At 36.5% G+C, this 17,506-nt stretch overlaps 1 protein-coding gene across 1 annotated transcript in view; it reads left to right on the forward strand.

Moving 5' to 3' along the window:
* LOC146895309 (uncharacterized) overlaps positions 1-15,630 on the forward strand; it is an 85,076-nt gene extending 69,446 nt beyond the window's left edge. Inside the window, exons 9-13 of the mRNA XM_087904984.1 lie at positions 227-313; positions 1,220-1,432; positions 3,363-3,505; positions 5,719-5,822; positions 14,395-15,630. Coding sequence (XP_087761110.1) covers positions 227-313; positions 1,220-1,432; positions 3,363-3,505; positions 5,719-5,822; positions 14,395-14,554 — 707 coding nt within the window. The 3' untranslated portion in view covers positions 14,555-15,630. The remainder of the gene's footprint in view (positions 1-226; positions 314-1,219; positions 1,433-3,362; positions 3,506-5,718; positions 5,823-14,394) is intronic.
* Positions 15,631-17,506: the final 1,876 nt, after the last annotated feature.

Here is a 17,506-nt window from a genome sequence, read left to right on the forward strand (position 1 = left end):
AAAGGTGAAAAAAAGTTTAAAATCCTGTGAAACTTAGCAAATGTAACATCTTTATGATAGGTAAATTTTAGGGAGAGATATACAATTTAGAAAGCACAGGTTCAGTCAGGTTGTAAGATGGACTTCTGTAAAATTCTTAGAGGCCATATTATGCAAAATTATAATTAGTAAAAAGATGTGCTCTTTTCATGGTGATAATTTTCTTACTTTGTTTTGTTTATTTAAGAGTGTTTAGCCCCCTGGTACCTGGTTGCAATATCTCTGGGAATCCTTTGTTCCCTTCTGGTGGCCGTCGCAGTGTTGGTGGCATATGGTGAGTAACAGATAAACATCTTCTTTGCCTTTCTGCCTAAGTAATAACTTTAGACAAAACTTATGCAGTTAACACTGTCCATTGTCCTGGCTATAACTGGGGATGTGCCACATAGTTCTGGACTTTGGATGTTTTCTTTCTGATCCTGTTCTCTTACATACCTATCCTATTAACTCTGCGGTTGTTAGGAGCTGCCTCATTTTTTTTTCTCAGTTTTGACATATTCCTTTTGACGAGTTGGTGGCAGTTTGCCTTCTGAGAACTTTGTGATAGTCTTCCGAACTCAGGTGATTGTGGATCTTATGTAAGCATTCTGTGAGAAACAGATGTGCAAAAGAAATGATGAGCATTTATTTATTTTACTTTGTGTATGTTAAGGATATTGTTAGATGAAAATACCTCCTTTGTACAGAGACATTAAGGCCTGAACTTTTTTGGATTTTGTCAAAAGTTTAGAGAAACTCACTCTAAGTCTGGGCTAAATATATGGATATTATGCTTTTCAAAGACTCCAGTGAGAATTGTATAATTTATAAATGCTTCTTCATTCACATTTTCATGTTGTGTTAACTGTTCACTGAATATTTTTCTTATTTATTTATTTGTAAATTTTGTGGTGTTGAAATGTGAACTAATTGGGAGGTATGGTGCTTCCACTACAGTTTCCTTCAGCTGTACCTATCATTTACTTTATATTGAAATTGTGGATAAAACTCTATCTACTGACATAGAGAAATTGATATTTCAATTTCTATAGTCAATTGATATGTTAATTTCTAAACTTTAAAGTACAAATGAAAGTAATGACATATGTTGTTATAAAAATGGAGTTTTTTCTCTAATCTTAGATTTTAATACTTATTCCATATGAACATTTTTTGGTGTTATATCTGCTATTAATTTTAGTTTCTCAGTATAGTGGAAACAATCATGAACTGCAGAAAACTCTAAACAACCTCACTCAACAGTATCAAACCCTGCAAAGTAACAACGCCTTAATGAAAAAAGTGCTGAGAAATAAGTCTAGAGAGCTTGATGACTTCAAACATCAGAAGGAACTTGACTCCTGCAATAGATGTCGTGGAGAAACTAGAGTTTTAGATTGCATACAGCTCACAGGTATGGAGGGGATCTTGAATAAGGAATTGCACTATTCTGTATTGATTCTTTTCTAGAAGATTTGAAGTCCAGTTAGCCACTTTTAACACTGGTGCTCTGTGGGTTAATGGTTGAGGTTTTATGTAGGGGTAAAGAACCCTGGAAATCCTTGTTTGGATTAGGATAATCTTATAGTATCTAGAACTCAGGGGTCATCGGATGCTCTTACTGCTACCAGTGCATGGAATCACAATTCATCACAGCCAAGAATTCAGGTCATTTTTATTTATAGGAAAATCTGAGTATCCAACTTTGTTTTTGTCAGAACATGAGTTTTTTTATTAAGAGTGTATTTACAAAATATTTAGGTTAAAATTAACATAGAGCATTTATATAGATGCAGTCACAGAAATAACACTGTGTGTGTTTTTTTCTGTCTTATTATGAGAAAGTTGGCCTGTTTGTGACTAAGATATCCTCCCTGAAGCTCAAATGAGAGTCTCACCGTGACTGTTCACATTCATGCACCTCTAACAGTAACACTATTAATGACACCTGAAAGATACACATATCAAGTGTTGTGAGGAATTTTTTTATTTTGCATCATGACAGGTTATCTTTTATTGATTCAACTGATCAATAATTATTAAATAATTGTTCAGAATTTAGAGTTTACAAAGAGTTTTTACATATGAACTTACTCCACTATAATAGTGACGGTTGACAATTTTATTATGCAAGGACAGATGATAGTTTTAATATTGTTATATTATAAAATATGTTTAAGGAAAAGAAAAGGCTCCAAAAATATCTTTGAAGTATCTCATATCCATGAAAAGCATTTTTTGTCATTATTTAAAAACAAAGCAAAACAAAACCTTTGTCATCTTTAAATGATAGTTTAACACTGTAATCCTTGTACTTAGGAGGCTGAGGCAGAAGGATTGTAATTTGAGAACAGTCTATGAGCAACACAATGATACCTCTTCATAGGAAAACAAAGACCGAAGATAAAGTTTGTTAATTGAACACGGCCCTCCCCATCCCCTCAATAAACAAAATAATTGTATTGAGGTGTTGTTGTTACACAAACTGGACACATTTAATTGTTTTCAACTTGACATGTTTGGGTATTTGGGCATACTATTGAATGCATCAACATAATCAGAACAGACTATCACCTTCAAAATCTCTCTCATATATCTCTCTCATATGAACATCTAACATAGAGCATAGTACAACTTTTAATGCACAGTATGTGTGAACCCATATGGGCTCAGAGCATTACTATTAATCTAGAATTCTGTCATCCTTGTAACAGCCTTTGAACAGCAAATGTTTGTTCTCCACCCTCAAGCTCCTTACTATACGACTCTGTTTCTTAGACTTGGACTGTGTTAGAACCCTCATCTGAGTTGAGTCATAAAGTTTGATCCTAGGCCTGCCTTGTTTCATTTTTCACACCATGCTCAAGTTCATCTATGTTTGTCACAGTGGTCCGAAGCTGTATTGATGGTGTTGAGATGTTGAGGCTCATTCTGTAGCCCAGGCTGTCTTAGAATCTACTTTCTAACCAAGGCTGGTATGGAAGTCATCACTACTTAGCCTCTGTTGGCCTCAAACTGCTGGTGACCATCCTGTCTCACGCTCTGGAGTGCTCAGGTCATGGGCATAAGCTGATTATTTACTTCCCTTTCAAGGATAAACAGTATTCCTTTGTTTTTATCTGCTATATTTTTTGTTCTTATTTATCCACAATGGACACATCAGCTGTTTCCATATAAAGAGCTTTGCATAAAGCATGGGTGTCCAGGGGTCTCTCTGCATTCTAGAATCTCAATTTCTGAGAGTCGTGATAATTTTCTTAGTTATAGAAGCTTAATAGATGCAATTCTCTGATAACAGTATGCCAGAGAATAAGAAATTTAGTTATTCACCTTCTCTGTTGTAGGCAAATATATTGAAGCACATTTGTTCTGCTGTGGTATAAAATGTTATTATTTCATCATGGGCAATAAGCACTGGAATGACTGTAAGCTGACCTGCCAGGACTGCCACTTGTCACTTTTGAAGATTGACGATGATGATGAACTGGTACTGTAGACTCTTCCATGCTTTTCTTTTCTCTGCGAGTGTGTCTCTAACCCTTTGATAGTTGCATACTGAGTACAGGCATGTTTTCGAAAGTAAAATCTTCAAGATTGTATATGGTTTTCCAGTAATGTGAACAAAACTGCAGTAAGAGTCTCCCCAGAAACTCACCCCAGCTCCTGGCTTAGTGTCAGAACACAGGGTTTTTTACAAAGAGACTTGAAATTAAGAAACACCTGTATTTTTGCAATCTCCTCCCTTTCTCAAGAATCTGCAAGAGAATCCCTCAGAAAATCATGTTTTCCATGAATAAGTTTAAGCCTTTGGTATAGAATATCCAGTGACTGACATTTACTTATTTCCAGAGTGCCAGCTACACCATTTCCTGGAACTTAGTGACAGATCCTTGGAGTCCAGAAGTGACTGAAGTGAGCAGTTAGATGACAATAGAGAAATTAACTGACTTCTGGGCCCATTTCCAAAATGGAAACTATATAAGATCCATGTAATAAATATTTTTAACTAGATAGTCCCATTGTGATCTTCACAGAATCTGTCCATATTTACTTCATAATATTCTCATATTTCAAAAATGATATCTATCTCTATAAATGAGTATTTAAAAGAACAAAATGATCAAGGTCCTGACATCTTCTTTTTACATTTTTTACTAAAAAAATGTATCCAAATACACAGAGGATATTTTTCTGGAGAAACAGTTGCAGGATCAGCTTGAAATCTTTGTCATTTAGAACATAATTTATACAGCAATTCATTTACAAGTTTGAATAATTACAGTACAAAATGTGTTTCAAATTAATGCAATTACATAATTTTCCATTTGACACAGAAAATGTAAATAATCTAAAAATCATATGCCAAACTATATTTAGTAACTTTAGTAATCATTCCATTGGGATGTCACATGTAAAGTACATTAAATATTTCCAAATATCTTCCTCTCTCCTCATCAAGTTCTACCACAGAATAGCTTCTTCTCTGAAGCATGGAGTTTAATGCACAGCTTTTCACACAGAATTTTTCAACTTTTAGAAAATTTATTTGTTTATTTTACTTCCTGTGTGATGTTTCCCCCCTGATCTCTCCTCCCAACCTCTCCCGGCATTTCCTCCTGACTTCTACCCCCAATCCATTACCACTCCTTTTCTGTTCAGCAAAGAGTAGGCTTCCCACGGAATCAACAAAAAAATGGGCATAACAAATTGCAGTAAGAACAGACACTCCGTATTAAGACTGGGAAATGTGAACCAATATAAAGAATAGAGTCTCAAAGTCCAGCAACAGAGTTAAATACAGCCCGTGCTTCCACTGTCAGATGTCCCACAAGAAGACCAAGCTACACAACTGCCCCATATGAAGAGTCCAGTAAGTCTTATGCAGGCTTCCTGGTTGTCTCTTCAGACACTTTGAGCTTTCATGGGTAAAGGGTAGTTGATACTGTGACTTCTCTTTTGAAGTTCTTGATCCCTTTGGTTCCTCCCTCTCCCTCTCATTAGCAGGAGCTTGGTCTAAAGATTGGCTGAGGGTTTCTGTCTCTATTTCCATCAGTTGCTGGATGAAGCCTTTCTGAAGACAATTAGGCTAAGAATCAATCTTTGAGTATTGCAAATATTATTTGGCATTATTACATTGACATTTTTTCCTCCAGTTGTCTGATTCTATCCTAGATAGGTCTCTGGTGCTCCAGCAAGTAAGTGGGTCCTGGTACTCCAGGTAGTTTAGGACCTTAGGGTGGACCAGCTTTGATTGGCCATTCCCGTAACCGTTAGGCCACCCTTATCCAAACATGTCTCATTGGCAGAACTGACTATAATCAAAGGTGTCAATACTTTCATAATTTCAGAATTACATATGGAGCTGGTATGTCATGTTCATTTAGGGGTCTGAATAAGGGAGACTGTGAATTCAAGCACAGCCTTGGCTACACAGTGAGACTTCCTCTAAGAAACATAGTCACAAATCATTTCATGAATCCCATATCTTTAGATACCTGATTTCTTTTTAAAATAAATTGTGTAATTCATTGGTTTTGGCAGAAATTAGCCACTAGTGAGAAATTACTTTAAAAATGAACTTTGATAGATTGGAGGAAAGGACAACAGAGGACTGACATAAAAATAGCTAAGATGTGCTATGTTGTTCTTTTTCTGAAACAGAAGGAAATTTTATCATCACATATGTCTTTTCCCTTACAGAAGTTCCTTCAGAAGAAAGTTAATCCAAACAGTTACTGGATTGGATTATCATATAATGCAAAAAAAAGCGAATGGCAATGGATTGATAATGGCCCATCTAACCTGTGAGTTTCCTGAACACTCACACTCTAACAGTGGTACATGAATTGGGAGGATTGTGTGTGATATAGGATGTCCTACTCTATATGTATTGCCTTTATTAGTTAATGAGTAAAGATGTTTTGGTCAATGGCTTAGCAGAGTAAAGCCATGCGGGAAATCTGAACAGAGATGAAGAGAGATGCCATGTAGCTGCTGAAAGAGTAAAACGTTGAACCAGTAACCCACAGCCTTGTGGCAATAGACAGACTAATAAAAAATGCATTAATTTAATAGAGCTAACCATTACAATGTTTAAGACACTGAACAAACAGTATTATAATTAATATAGTTTCTGTGTGATTGTGTCTGGGCAGCTGAGAAATGAAAGCACAGTACCTGTTTGATACAGATATGAATAATTTGCATTGGTATCAATCTTGGTTTATTGATATAAATTTAAGGTCAATTTTGTTATATGTATATGTATTTCTGATCTTGATTAAGGTATTGTGTTTGTGTAGCTCACTTAAAAATTTAATGTATAATTAAGAAATTTAAGTTAATAAATAATCATCTATAATAGTCAAGCTTGTAGTAATGTTAGTTAGGATTTCTAGATGTACAGAGATATATTTCAGATGGATAGGCATTCTTTAAACCTTTCAAAGAATACAGAATATGGCATTTAAAACGTTTTAAGAACCTAAGGCTTTTCATGACAATGAGATACATCTGCTTCTGGCGGCCCAAGGTACTTCAAGGGGAAAATGGGCATCGAAGAGGCTCCTTATGGAGTTGGTTAGCCATTTGGGCAAGAAACTGCTCTTTCCTGGACTGCTTGATAAACTGGATATGCAGGGCCAACAGAAAGATGACTGCTCAATTTGTCTAAAGGTGAGACTGTTTTTCGAAGTTCCTGCTTCCTAAAAGTGTCTGCTAGATGTTCTGCAGGACACAGAAGAAAATAATTGAAAAACTGCGAATATAGGTACAACAGTCTTTGAAATTTCCTGCATCATGAAAAAGTCTGCTGGTTACTATGGGCCAGTATTCCTAACAGATACCCCAACGATACAGAAGAACTTTGGGTGACTGTCCATGTAGCAAGATGTCTCTCTCAATTCTAGAGATTTGTAAGTTGCTTACAATGAACTTATTGTTTACTTAATTAATATTATATTCTTTTGGAGTCTTTGATGGAGTTGAAAAATTTATAGTTATAGTTTTCCTTAGTTAGAATAAAAGATAAAGTATATGTAAATATTACAACTGTAATTTTTGCTTGATAACTGTTTTGTTGTATGTAATTTTACTATTATATAGTTAAAGCCTTCCTTTTAGTTTAAACAGAAAAGGGAAAATGGTGTGAGAGATCCTTCTGTCTATGTGTTGCTTTAATTGGTTAATTAATAAAGACCTACTTTGAGCCTATGGCAAGGAAGAACAGAACTAGGTGGAGAAAGCTAGGCTGTATGCAGGGAGAAAGAAAGGTAGAGTCAGAGAGAAATGATGGAGACACTGGAGACAGATGCTAGGAGCCTTAGCTGGTAAGCCACTGTCAAGTGGTGATACGCAGATTAATAGAAATGGGTTAAATTAATATAAGGATTAGCCAATAAGAAGCTAGAGCTAATTGACCAATCAGTGATTTAATAAATACAGTTTCTGTGTGATTATTTTGAGCCTAAGTATCCAGGACGAACAAGTGGTCCTTCTCCTGCAACACCTGTTTAAATGTGGGCAAAGGCATTTCTCTCATTTTTCATGGCTTTCCTCATTTTCTATGAAACCCATGGGTAAGAACAAGATTCATATCACATATTTTGATCAAGTTTTACACAGGGAGTAAAAGTAGTCTAGAAGATGGCTGATAGTAATGTAATACTGAACACACATCAGGACTGTATGTTCTATGATGTGCAGAGCAGAAGCAAATAAAAAGCTTAAGAAGACATGATATGACTGGATCATGCTGACAGATAAAATGAGTACGAATATCAAAAATTTCACTTGACTTTTTTATAGTTAATGTATATAACTGTTTGTTATTTATAAACATAAGAATATGTTAATGAGTAATTTCCATTTCAAAGTGTAATAGTGTATGAGATCAAAAATTATTTTCAATCTAGTAGATTGTTACTCACTAATTTTCTTAATTAACAATATTTATTGAAAATATAATATACAGAATGAAATTTGATCATATTTATAGCATGCTGGCCCTCTCAAGCTTTCCCTGACTGTACACTAAAGTAGTCACCTATAACTCAAATTTTCTTGATTAATACTGTCCATTGTTTTATGGTTATAGGACAATCACTGGAGCAAGTAACTCAAGCAGTAGCCACACCCCCAATAAAGAGTGAGTCTTCCATTTCCAACAGCTGTCAGCTAACAATAGTGATTCACTAAAGGGTAAAGAGCAGCTCCCTATCTATGCTGGAATTTTAGCTGGCTTAACCCTGTGCAGGTTGCATATAGGTAACCATGACAGCTGCGTTTGTGATTTCATAGCTGTATCAAGACCAGAAGGCAGCATTTCACAGAGCTTTTCCACATCAACTGGATCTTACATTTTTCCACTTCCTCTTCACTGATATTGCCTGAGTATTTGTGGTTGCCAGGATGGTGTTGGTGAAGACAGCTCCATAAGACTATACATATTTTCTCTTGTATTCAGCACATTGAGCAGTCCTGCCACTCTGTACTGCACAATATATGAAGAAGCTTCTCTGACAAAGGTTGAGAGAAGTCCTGCTTTAGGTCATAAAGCAAAATATCAGAGCTGCAATTTGATCACATGACCACTTAACAGTGCGATTGTAGCAGATACCAACCTAGGGCTTGTGACCTCCCCAATATTCAGCTTTTGATTTAGATTACAATACTGAATACTGAACATTATATCTCTATTATGTTAAAGACCTCAGGACCAATAAGAAAGCAATTACTCATCCTGTAACGATAATTCCATGGGGCACATCTTGCCTTGCGAGTTAGTATTGTGACATGCAGGGTCCAGAGCTGGGTAAGACACTCATATCTTTTCTCCCTCTGAAGCCTGCAAAGCACTTTCTGACCATTTGAATGCTAGCCCAAGGGAAGATGCTTCTTGATTGGCTTGAGATTGCTTTTTTTATGTCCTGATGTCAAAGTGTGTGCTGTTTTCTGTAGAAATAAGGAACGGCAGGCTGTGTTCCCGCCCGGATCCTGGCTAGCTTACCCCTGAAATAATTACATGGAAATTGTATTCTTTTAAACACTGCATGGCCAATTAGTTATAACCTCTTATTGGCTAGCTCTTACATATTGATTCAACCCATTTCTATTAATGCATGCTGCCACTTGACTGTGGCTTACCGGGATGAGTCTAACCGGGGTCCATCTCGGGGAGGAGAGTTATGGCATCTGACTGCCTCTGCTTTCTTTCTCCCACAATTCTGGTCTGTCTACTCCACCCACCTAAGGGCTGGCCTATCAAAAAGGCCAAGGCAGTTTCTTTATTAACCAATGAAAGTAACACATAGACAGTTAACCCTCCTCCATCATTTCCCCTTTTTCTGTTTAAACAAAAAAGAAAGGCTTTAACTTTAACATAGTAAAATTACATACAACAAAACAGTTATCAAGCAAGAATTACAGTTACAATATTTATATTTACTTTACCTTTTATCATAACTAAGGAAAACTATAACTATAACTAACCATTCTTCAACTCCATCAAAGACTCCAGAAGGATATAATATTATCTAAGCAAACAAGAAATAAGCAACTTCCAACCTCTAGAAATAATAGAGACATCTCACTGCCTGTACAGTCACCCAAAGTTCTTTTGTTCCATTGGGGCATCCATCTTCGGCCTTCAGGCCCATAGTATCCAGCAGACATTTCCATGAAGCAGGAAATTTCAAAGACAGTTCAGTCACTTTCTGCTGTGTCCTGCGGAATGTCTCACAGACTCTTTCATGAATCAGGAACCCCAAAAGACCATCTCACCTTTAGGCAAGTTTAGCAGTCCCCTCTCTCAGGGTTATGTCCAGTTTGCGCAACAGTCCAGGCAAGAGCAGTTTCTTGCCATAATGGCTATCAAACTCCATAAGGAGCCTCTTCGATGCCCATCTTCCCCTTGAAGTAGCTTGTGCTGCCAGGATCAAACATGTCTCATTGTCATGAAAAGTCCTAAGTTATTTAAACATTAAATGCCATATTCTGTTGTCTTTGAAAGATATGAAGAATGTCTATCTAACTGAAATATATCTCTATATATCTAGAAAAATCTAACTAACATGACTACAAGCTTGACTATATATCGATGATTATCCATTAACAACCTATATTTCTTAATTATACATTTCATTTCTAAATGAACTATACAATCACAATACCTTAATCAAGATCAGAAATACATATACATATAACAAAATTGACCTTAAATTCCATACCAATGCAAATTATTCATATCTATATCATATCCCCCTTTAAATGTAAAAGAACATTTATAAACAATATTTGGGAATATGGGTGTAGTTATTTCTCTCCAAACTTCTTCCTGCTGAATAGGGGCGCTGTTAATCTGGTCTTTCATGGTAAAACCTATGTGCTAAGTTCATCTCAGTTGTCAGTTGAATGAAGTAGTTTTTCAGGGTGTTCACAGCAACCTTTCAGGAGGGCGTGGTCTATCATCATATTGGGATTGAAGCAATCCACAGGGTCCCATCCTCTGTGAAAACAAAAGAAGAACCTCCTTTCCAAAGTATCATATCCTTAGATCCAATTTCTGAATTCAAGGTATTTTCAAAATATCTATCTTGGATTAGTTCAGCAACATTTATAAACAAAAATCTTTTAGCAGCTGTTGTTCCTTCCTCAGCATTCAAACAATTCAAAGAGAGCATAATAGCATACAGTATCAAGATTCTCTGTATTTTCCATCTTTATGTGGCTTTATTTTAACCTCTATTTCTTTTATTTTTACTTTTGCTTTTTGAGACAGGTTCTCTGTATATCTTTGTCCTGGAATAACTCTGTAGACCAGACTGTCCTTGAACTCACAGAGATCTACCTGTCTCTGCCTCCCCAGTGCTGGGATTAAAGGCGTGTGCTACCACACCTTGAACTCACAGAGATCTGTCTCTGCCTCTTGAAGTCACAGAGGTCAATATGCCTCTGCATCCCAGGCATTGGGATTAAAGGTGTGTACCACCACACCCAACTACTCTCTTTTTTCCTTTTAACTGTAAGAACTTTAACTTTTAGCCTGCATATATTTTTAACACAATGTAAACCATTTATAGGTTTTCTTCATCTTTGAATCTCTCTTTACGATATATCTCTCTTTTTCTGATTACATGAGTCTTTAAGAAGAGGATGAAAGCTGTGGCTTTGATGGCTAGATCCAGCCCGTTCCTAGGCTTTCCAGCCTCATGGCAGAGATACCAGCCAGAACTGTGTTCACTGCCACAACTCTATGGTGTTTCAAGGTCCCTGCCAGCAAGCAAGCTGCAGCATTCTGCTCTCAGACCACACTCAGTTGGACTGTCTGCTTGAAAGAGTCAGAGTTTGCCCTGGCAGGGCAGCCCATAGACAGTTAACCCTCCTCCATCAGTTTTGTTTTTTGTTTGTTTGTTTGTTTGTTTGTTTGTTTGTATTGGGTCTCACCATGTAACTGTGTTGGATCACCAAGAACAGTGGCAATGGCCTATACTGTTTTGGACATGTCTGTGATCTCTCTGACCAGTAATTCCTGCCTCGTACTTTGATTTTCATTTAAAACTCATGTTCTCTATGTTTCTTTTTTAAATAGTTACATTTTGATTTTTAGCTATATTTTCAGTATAATATATTTTGATCAGATTTTTCTCCTCTAAGTCCTCTCAGATCCTCCACATCTCCCTATTCCTCTAAGTTAATGTTCTTTTTATCTCTTTTTCACAAAAATAAAAACAAAATGAAAATCAAATGAAACAAAAAACTCAATCAGAGAAAAAACACAAATAACAAACAAATACATGCAAAAAAAAACCCCTAAACCACCATAGAAACATGGAGTTTGTTTTGTGTTGATCAAGTACAAGCTTACTAACTAGTGGGTATCCATAAAGCATTTTGTACATCTTTAGTTTTGTTGACTCCACCCCTGATTCTTCTGCCCTTTGTATCCCCAGTAGTATTCCTATTTGTTCCTTTAATCCTCAGAAAATTCCCCTTTATTTTCATATTATGTACTTATCTTTCCTCCTGCTTACTAGTGCTTTTAGTATGGGATACTGAAATTTCTCCCCTAGGAAATCCCTGCTTTTCCATAAATAACTTTGCTAATTAGTTATATTTTAAGGTGCCTTTAATATCATTTAAAAATCATTTTGATTTTCATTATTTTTTTGTTTTTAATAGAGGTTCATTTCAACAAAGCTTGCCTTGAAATCCTAATGATTATGTCTCCATCTTTCAGGTACTGGGACTACAAGTTTCTGTCCTGTCCCTTTTCTATTTAAAGATATCAACCATACTTATTTTACACACATTAGGTGGTAATCCTAGTGCCTGAAATTCTTTAGGTTTAATGTACTGTTTCTGTGGATTTTGCTCGTGATGTCATTTCCTTTATGGTATTTCCAGAGTTTCTTCTTCAGAAGCAGCAGAAACTATCTGAAGCACAGTAGTATCTACAGTGGTAACTGTCTCAGGAACTTCTCATTCAGTGTCTGGAAACATGCCAGGATTGGCTCACTTCAATTCTAAATGTGCTCCACCAGAATGAGAGTTAGGTTCCAAATATGCAGGAAAATAGCTTCCTTTCTCTCCTCTAAGGACACTCTCAAACAGGCTGTTACAGATGTGGCCAAGCTATCACAACAGCACCCAGGCTATAATAGAGTTTGTCAGAAAACTCTTGGCCTTATAGGGTGTATTGATATGTTCAAAGTAAACAGATTAAAATCATTGTTATTAATTTTGGTTTTTTCTCTATAGAGCATACTTTCATAAAGGCTAATTCTGCTATTTCTGTCTATACCTCTCAAGGGATATAATTGATAGTGTTCTCCATGTATGGTTACAGAGTTAATGAATTTATTTGTATCTTACAGCATCATACAGAGTAAAATGGGCAGATGGTAACATTCAGAGTGAGGAGCCAGAGGTTGAGAGAATGCCTGTACCCAGGTTACAAGATTTTGTAGACATTGACTATGCTGCAAAGCTGTTCATTAATGGGTGCTGTAGGAATTCCTACAGCCAGTATCCTTTAAGTAATCCGTCCACTTGGGCATGGCCTATTAAAGTATAAATGCCAATGAAAAGCACAAGGTTACTGTCTCTTCTGGCTGCTGAGTAAGATTCCTGTTTTCCAGTCAAGCAGAGGACTGTGATCTGTGGGTCTACCCCTAAATAAATAACCCTTTATTATACTCAATTCTGAGCTAGTGTGGGATTTTGTTTTAGCGTCCATCGTCAAATGGTGATGTGGTAACTAGGACCAGACATGAGGCTTCAGTGAGAAGGCTGGTGTTCAGAAGGTTTCTGTAACTTCCATGAGCATTATCACTAGTGGTAAGATGCAGTAGCTTGGATACCTGTATAAATCTCACCTTCTAATGAACCTAGTGAGAAGCTGTGTGGTAAAGTTAAGAGCTCATGATGCAGAATATATGCTCCATGTGTGTCTTGTGAATACAAAATGTCTATTGGGTCTTTTCCTCTTTGACCATATTCAACACACATACTTTATTGACTGTATCCATAATCATACCTCCTAGCTAACTAATTTGTATTCTCACTCCTACTGTACCTTACCATTTCTGTCTATGATCCACAGGCCATGTAGTTTCATCTATATTCCATTTCTATTCACAGGGTAAATCTGAATACTCTTTTTCAACCTAGATTAAATCTAGCACTCAAGGAAGGTTATATTTTGCTGAATATTTATCAGCTTGTCTTCACAGCCCCATGGAGTTCTGTGGGTTTCATTCTCTTTCAGCTATTGTTTGATGCACATTCTCATTAGGCTAGCCTACTTAAAACTCTCTGTGTTGCTCAAGCCATGATGCCTTGTTCTTTCGTCACATACATTAATTTTTCCTTCTTCTTTAAATGTCTTTATTGAAAAAGTATCATAGAAAACCAACTTTAGTGTAAAATTATGTTTAGTTATCCTAAAACTTAATTTTAGTTCATGATAAAAATTTAACAGTGTGGAATATATAAAGAGTAGAATTATGATCAATAAATGATTTTATGTTTATTTTTATTACTTTTTATGTGAATGTATGTGCATTTGTGTGATCATGTTACAGCACATCTGTAGTTACAAGGCAGTCAAAGGAGTCACTCCTCTACTTCTGTGTGTTATCTCAGGGCTAAATTCTGGTAGTCAGGCTTGATAACAATGGCTTTCATCCACTGAGTCTTGTCACCAGCCTACGATCATTTTTCATGAGTTTAGAGAAAACAAAAAAACCTTTAGTAAAACTCATACAGTTGATTCTATATACTATAATTTGGCCAATAAACTTTATTTTTAAAATCATTGACTATATCAATATATGCTTCAAATTTTAATAACTGCCAATTATATGTTTTGTTTTACAGTGATTTGATGACAGTGAGATCATTACAAAGAAGTAGAGGCTGTGCAACTCTTGGTTTAAAAGGCATAAATCCCTTTGACTGTGGTAGAATCTACCCCTGCATCTGTGAAAAGAGAAAGGATAAATTCCCTCATTCTGTGTGCACCATGGAGGAAAAGTAAAAATGGAACTTTTGTCATCTTTCTTAGTTTCATGTGATGAATCATGACTACATAATGATTGAATGTCTTAACCACAGGATTTGGTCAGCTGAGCAAACAGATTATTGAATGAAAAAAGGAAGCAATACTCTCCCAAAACCTGACTTAACACAACAGAAGCTATCTCACTTCCTGTAAACACAAGAGCTTATATCTGGAGAATAGATGTCATTTGATCCAAGCTCTTAGAAATCATTTTCTTTGTTTCCTGAATGAGATATAGATCCAAATATGGAAACCTAAAAAAAAAACAGGGTACATGTCTTTTTCTCACTAGGATAATCCATTTCTATATCCCACTGCTCTGGCATCACAATTAAGAACTAGGGTGCAATTGCAGGTTTCTGTTTGTTAGCTGTTTGGTTATTGCTTGTTATTTTTGAATGCAGAATTTATTTTAAATAAACATTTCTTTGATGTAAACTATAATCCCAGATTTGACAAATAGTAAATAGTGGCCGGGAGAGTTTAAGGAGCTCATACAACCATCAGTAGTCCTTATGTGTTCTTATCTTCTCTCTCTCTCTCTCTCTCTCTCTCTCTCTCTCTCTCTCTCTCTCTCTCTGCCATTTGTTTACAAGTTGAGATTACATAGATTCAGTAATATTAATTGGGGTCAACTGGATATTATGGCTCAAACTTATTTTCCTACAAGTACATGAGTTTGGGTACAACCTACAATGCATAGTAGGTTTGAGGGAATTGAGGGCTCCAGAGCAAGAATGTCTCATGAAGAATAATAATAAGGATGGTAATAGTAAAACAAAATCTCGTAAATATTTTCTATAAACAAGCAATTTCTTCTTTACCATCATAGTAAAACTATAAAACTCAAGAAATTTAGTATTTACCAAGTAATATGATCTATTCCATAACCCATATTCATATTTGTCAGTTTTCTACCTCACATTACTGTCAATATTTCCTCATGTTCACATTCATCAGTGCTTTCACTTGTAATGTCCTTTACATAGAAAGTTGTTATTGAGTTGTGATGTCTTTTGTTGGACCTTGACAATAAAAAATATTAAAATTTACCTTGTAGTACGTATGTGACAAAATATACCCAGTCTAACACATGTGAAATGTGAGTTTTACAAACTATGTACAGCTCTTTAAAAACAGTTGTGTAGACTCGTTGTATGTCAGCTTGATACAAGTTAGATAGACCTGAGAGGGGGAGTATCATTTGGGAAAGTGCCTCAATAAGATCTGACTGTACGCAGAACCATAGGGAAATTTCTGGATTGGTGATTGATGGCAAGGTCCCACCACGTTGTGAGTGATGCCTTCCCGGGACTAATGTTCCTGAATTACATAAGAAAGGAAGCTGAGCAAAGTATGGGGAGCTTCCAGTAACCAGCACTCCTGCATGTTCTCTGCATCAGCTTCTGCCTCCTGGCTCCTGCCAGGTTTTAGTGCCTGCCTTGACTTCCTTTAGTGATGAACTGTTATTTGGAATGTTAGCAAAAATATTACTTTCCTCCCAAATTGTTTTAGTCATGGTGTTTCATATTGACAATAGAAATTCTAAGAGAACAATCAAAACTTAACAGGAAAATTACTTTTACTACTCAAAGTTCTTTTGTAATCCTTGGCTTCCCTACCTGTGCCCAGGTAAGCAGGTATATGCTCTCTTGTACTGTAAATTAATTAGGCACTCCATAGTTTTAAAAACTAAGTAAAAATTTGTGATTGGCTCCATATTTCTTTGCATCTCTTATTGTTGTTGCTGTTGTTGTTATTATTATTATTATTGCTTATCTAACTCAATCTTATTTCATGGGTTAGTGATTCATTGCTTTTGTTACTAAACAATTTTCTATTACTCAAATTTTCCACAATATTTTATCATTCACACTTTCATATATAGTGTGTTTCTATGTTTTAACCATTATTAATGAACTTCTTATGCCAATCTGTGTTAGTTGCTATGTGAATATATATTTAATGTTTTGGTCATCATCTAGAACTCCGATGTTAGAATCCTTGTATTAAGTGAAATTTCATTTAATGAGAGACTTTCAGCATGTTTCACATGACTTATATCATCTTACTTTCTCTGCAACATGGGAGAGTACCCTTTGTTTCTTGTCTTTGTCAATACTTGATAGTTTCAATTCTTTGGATTTTTACCATTGGGATGTAGTGAAGATTTCACATTTCTTTAAGAACTGATGATATCAACCATCATATTTCAAGTACCTATTGGTCACTCATTTGTTTTGTTTTGTCAAATATCTGTTTATATTTTCTCATTGCCCATTGACTTTGTCTGTCCTCTAACTGTAACATTGTAAGAGGATTGTATATCAAAATAACTTGCGTTTGCTTTGAGAGCCTGCCTGAGGACAGGCAAGCTCTGTCTCAGCTCAGCCACACTCCTGGCCAGCAAGAGAGAGTGATCTTCTAGCAGATATCCATTGGAGGAGGGGTGAGTTTGCTACTGGCCTGAGGGCTTTGGCTAGGAGGAATTCAGACTTTCCCCACCCCCCTCGACTTTCTGGTCACCAGGCAGAGGCAGGTCCTCCCTGCAGAGCTCTCCTGAAGGCCATCCCAGCCTTTATCCAGGTACACCTTCCTCTCTTCCCCCCTCCCCTCTGGGGCCACAAGATCTCCCCAGAGCAACGCCCTTGCACGCTGGGCCTGGGCTGTGAGTGCAACCCGGCAGGAGGGAGTGCCTGTGTTTCAATAGACTGCCTGAGGAAAGGTAGGCCTTCTGTCAGTGAAGTCCCTGCCCAACAAGAGAACCTGACCTGGTACCAGAAGATCCAATAGAGAGCATTTGAAGGAAGAGATGGGCAGACGCCAAGGCAAGAACTTCTCCAACAATCTAAAAAACAACATGAAAACACCAGATCCCAATGACCCTACAATAGAAGGTCTTGAACCTCTTAATTCAGAAGAAGTGGG

Source organism: Myodes glareolus, chromosome 3, assembly GCF_982192425.1.
Source record: "Myodes glareolus chromosome 3, mMyoGla1.1, whole genome shotgun sequence".
Lineage (NCBI taxonomy): Eukaryota > Metazoa > Chordata > Mammalia > Rodentia > Cricetidae > Myodes > Myodes glareolus.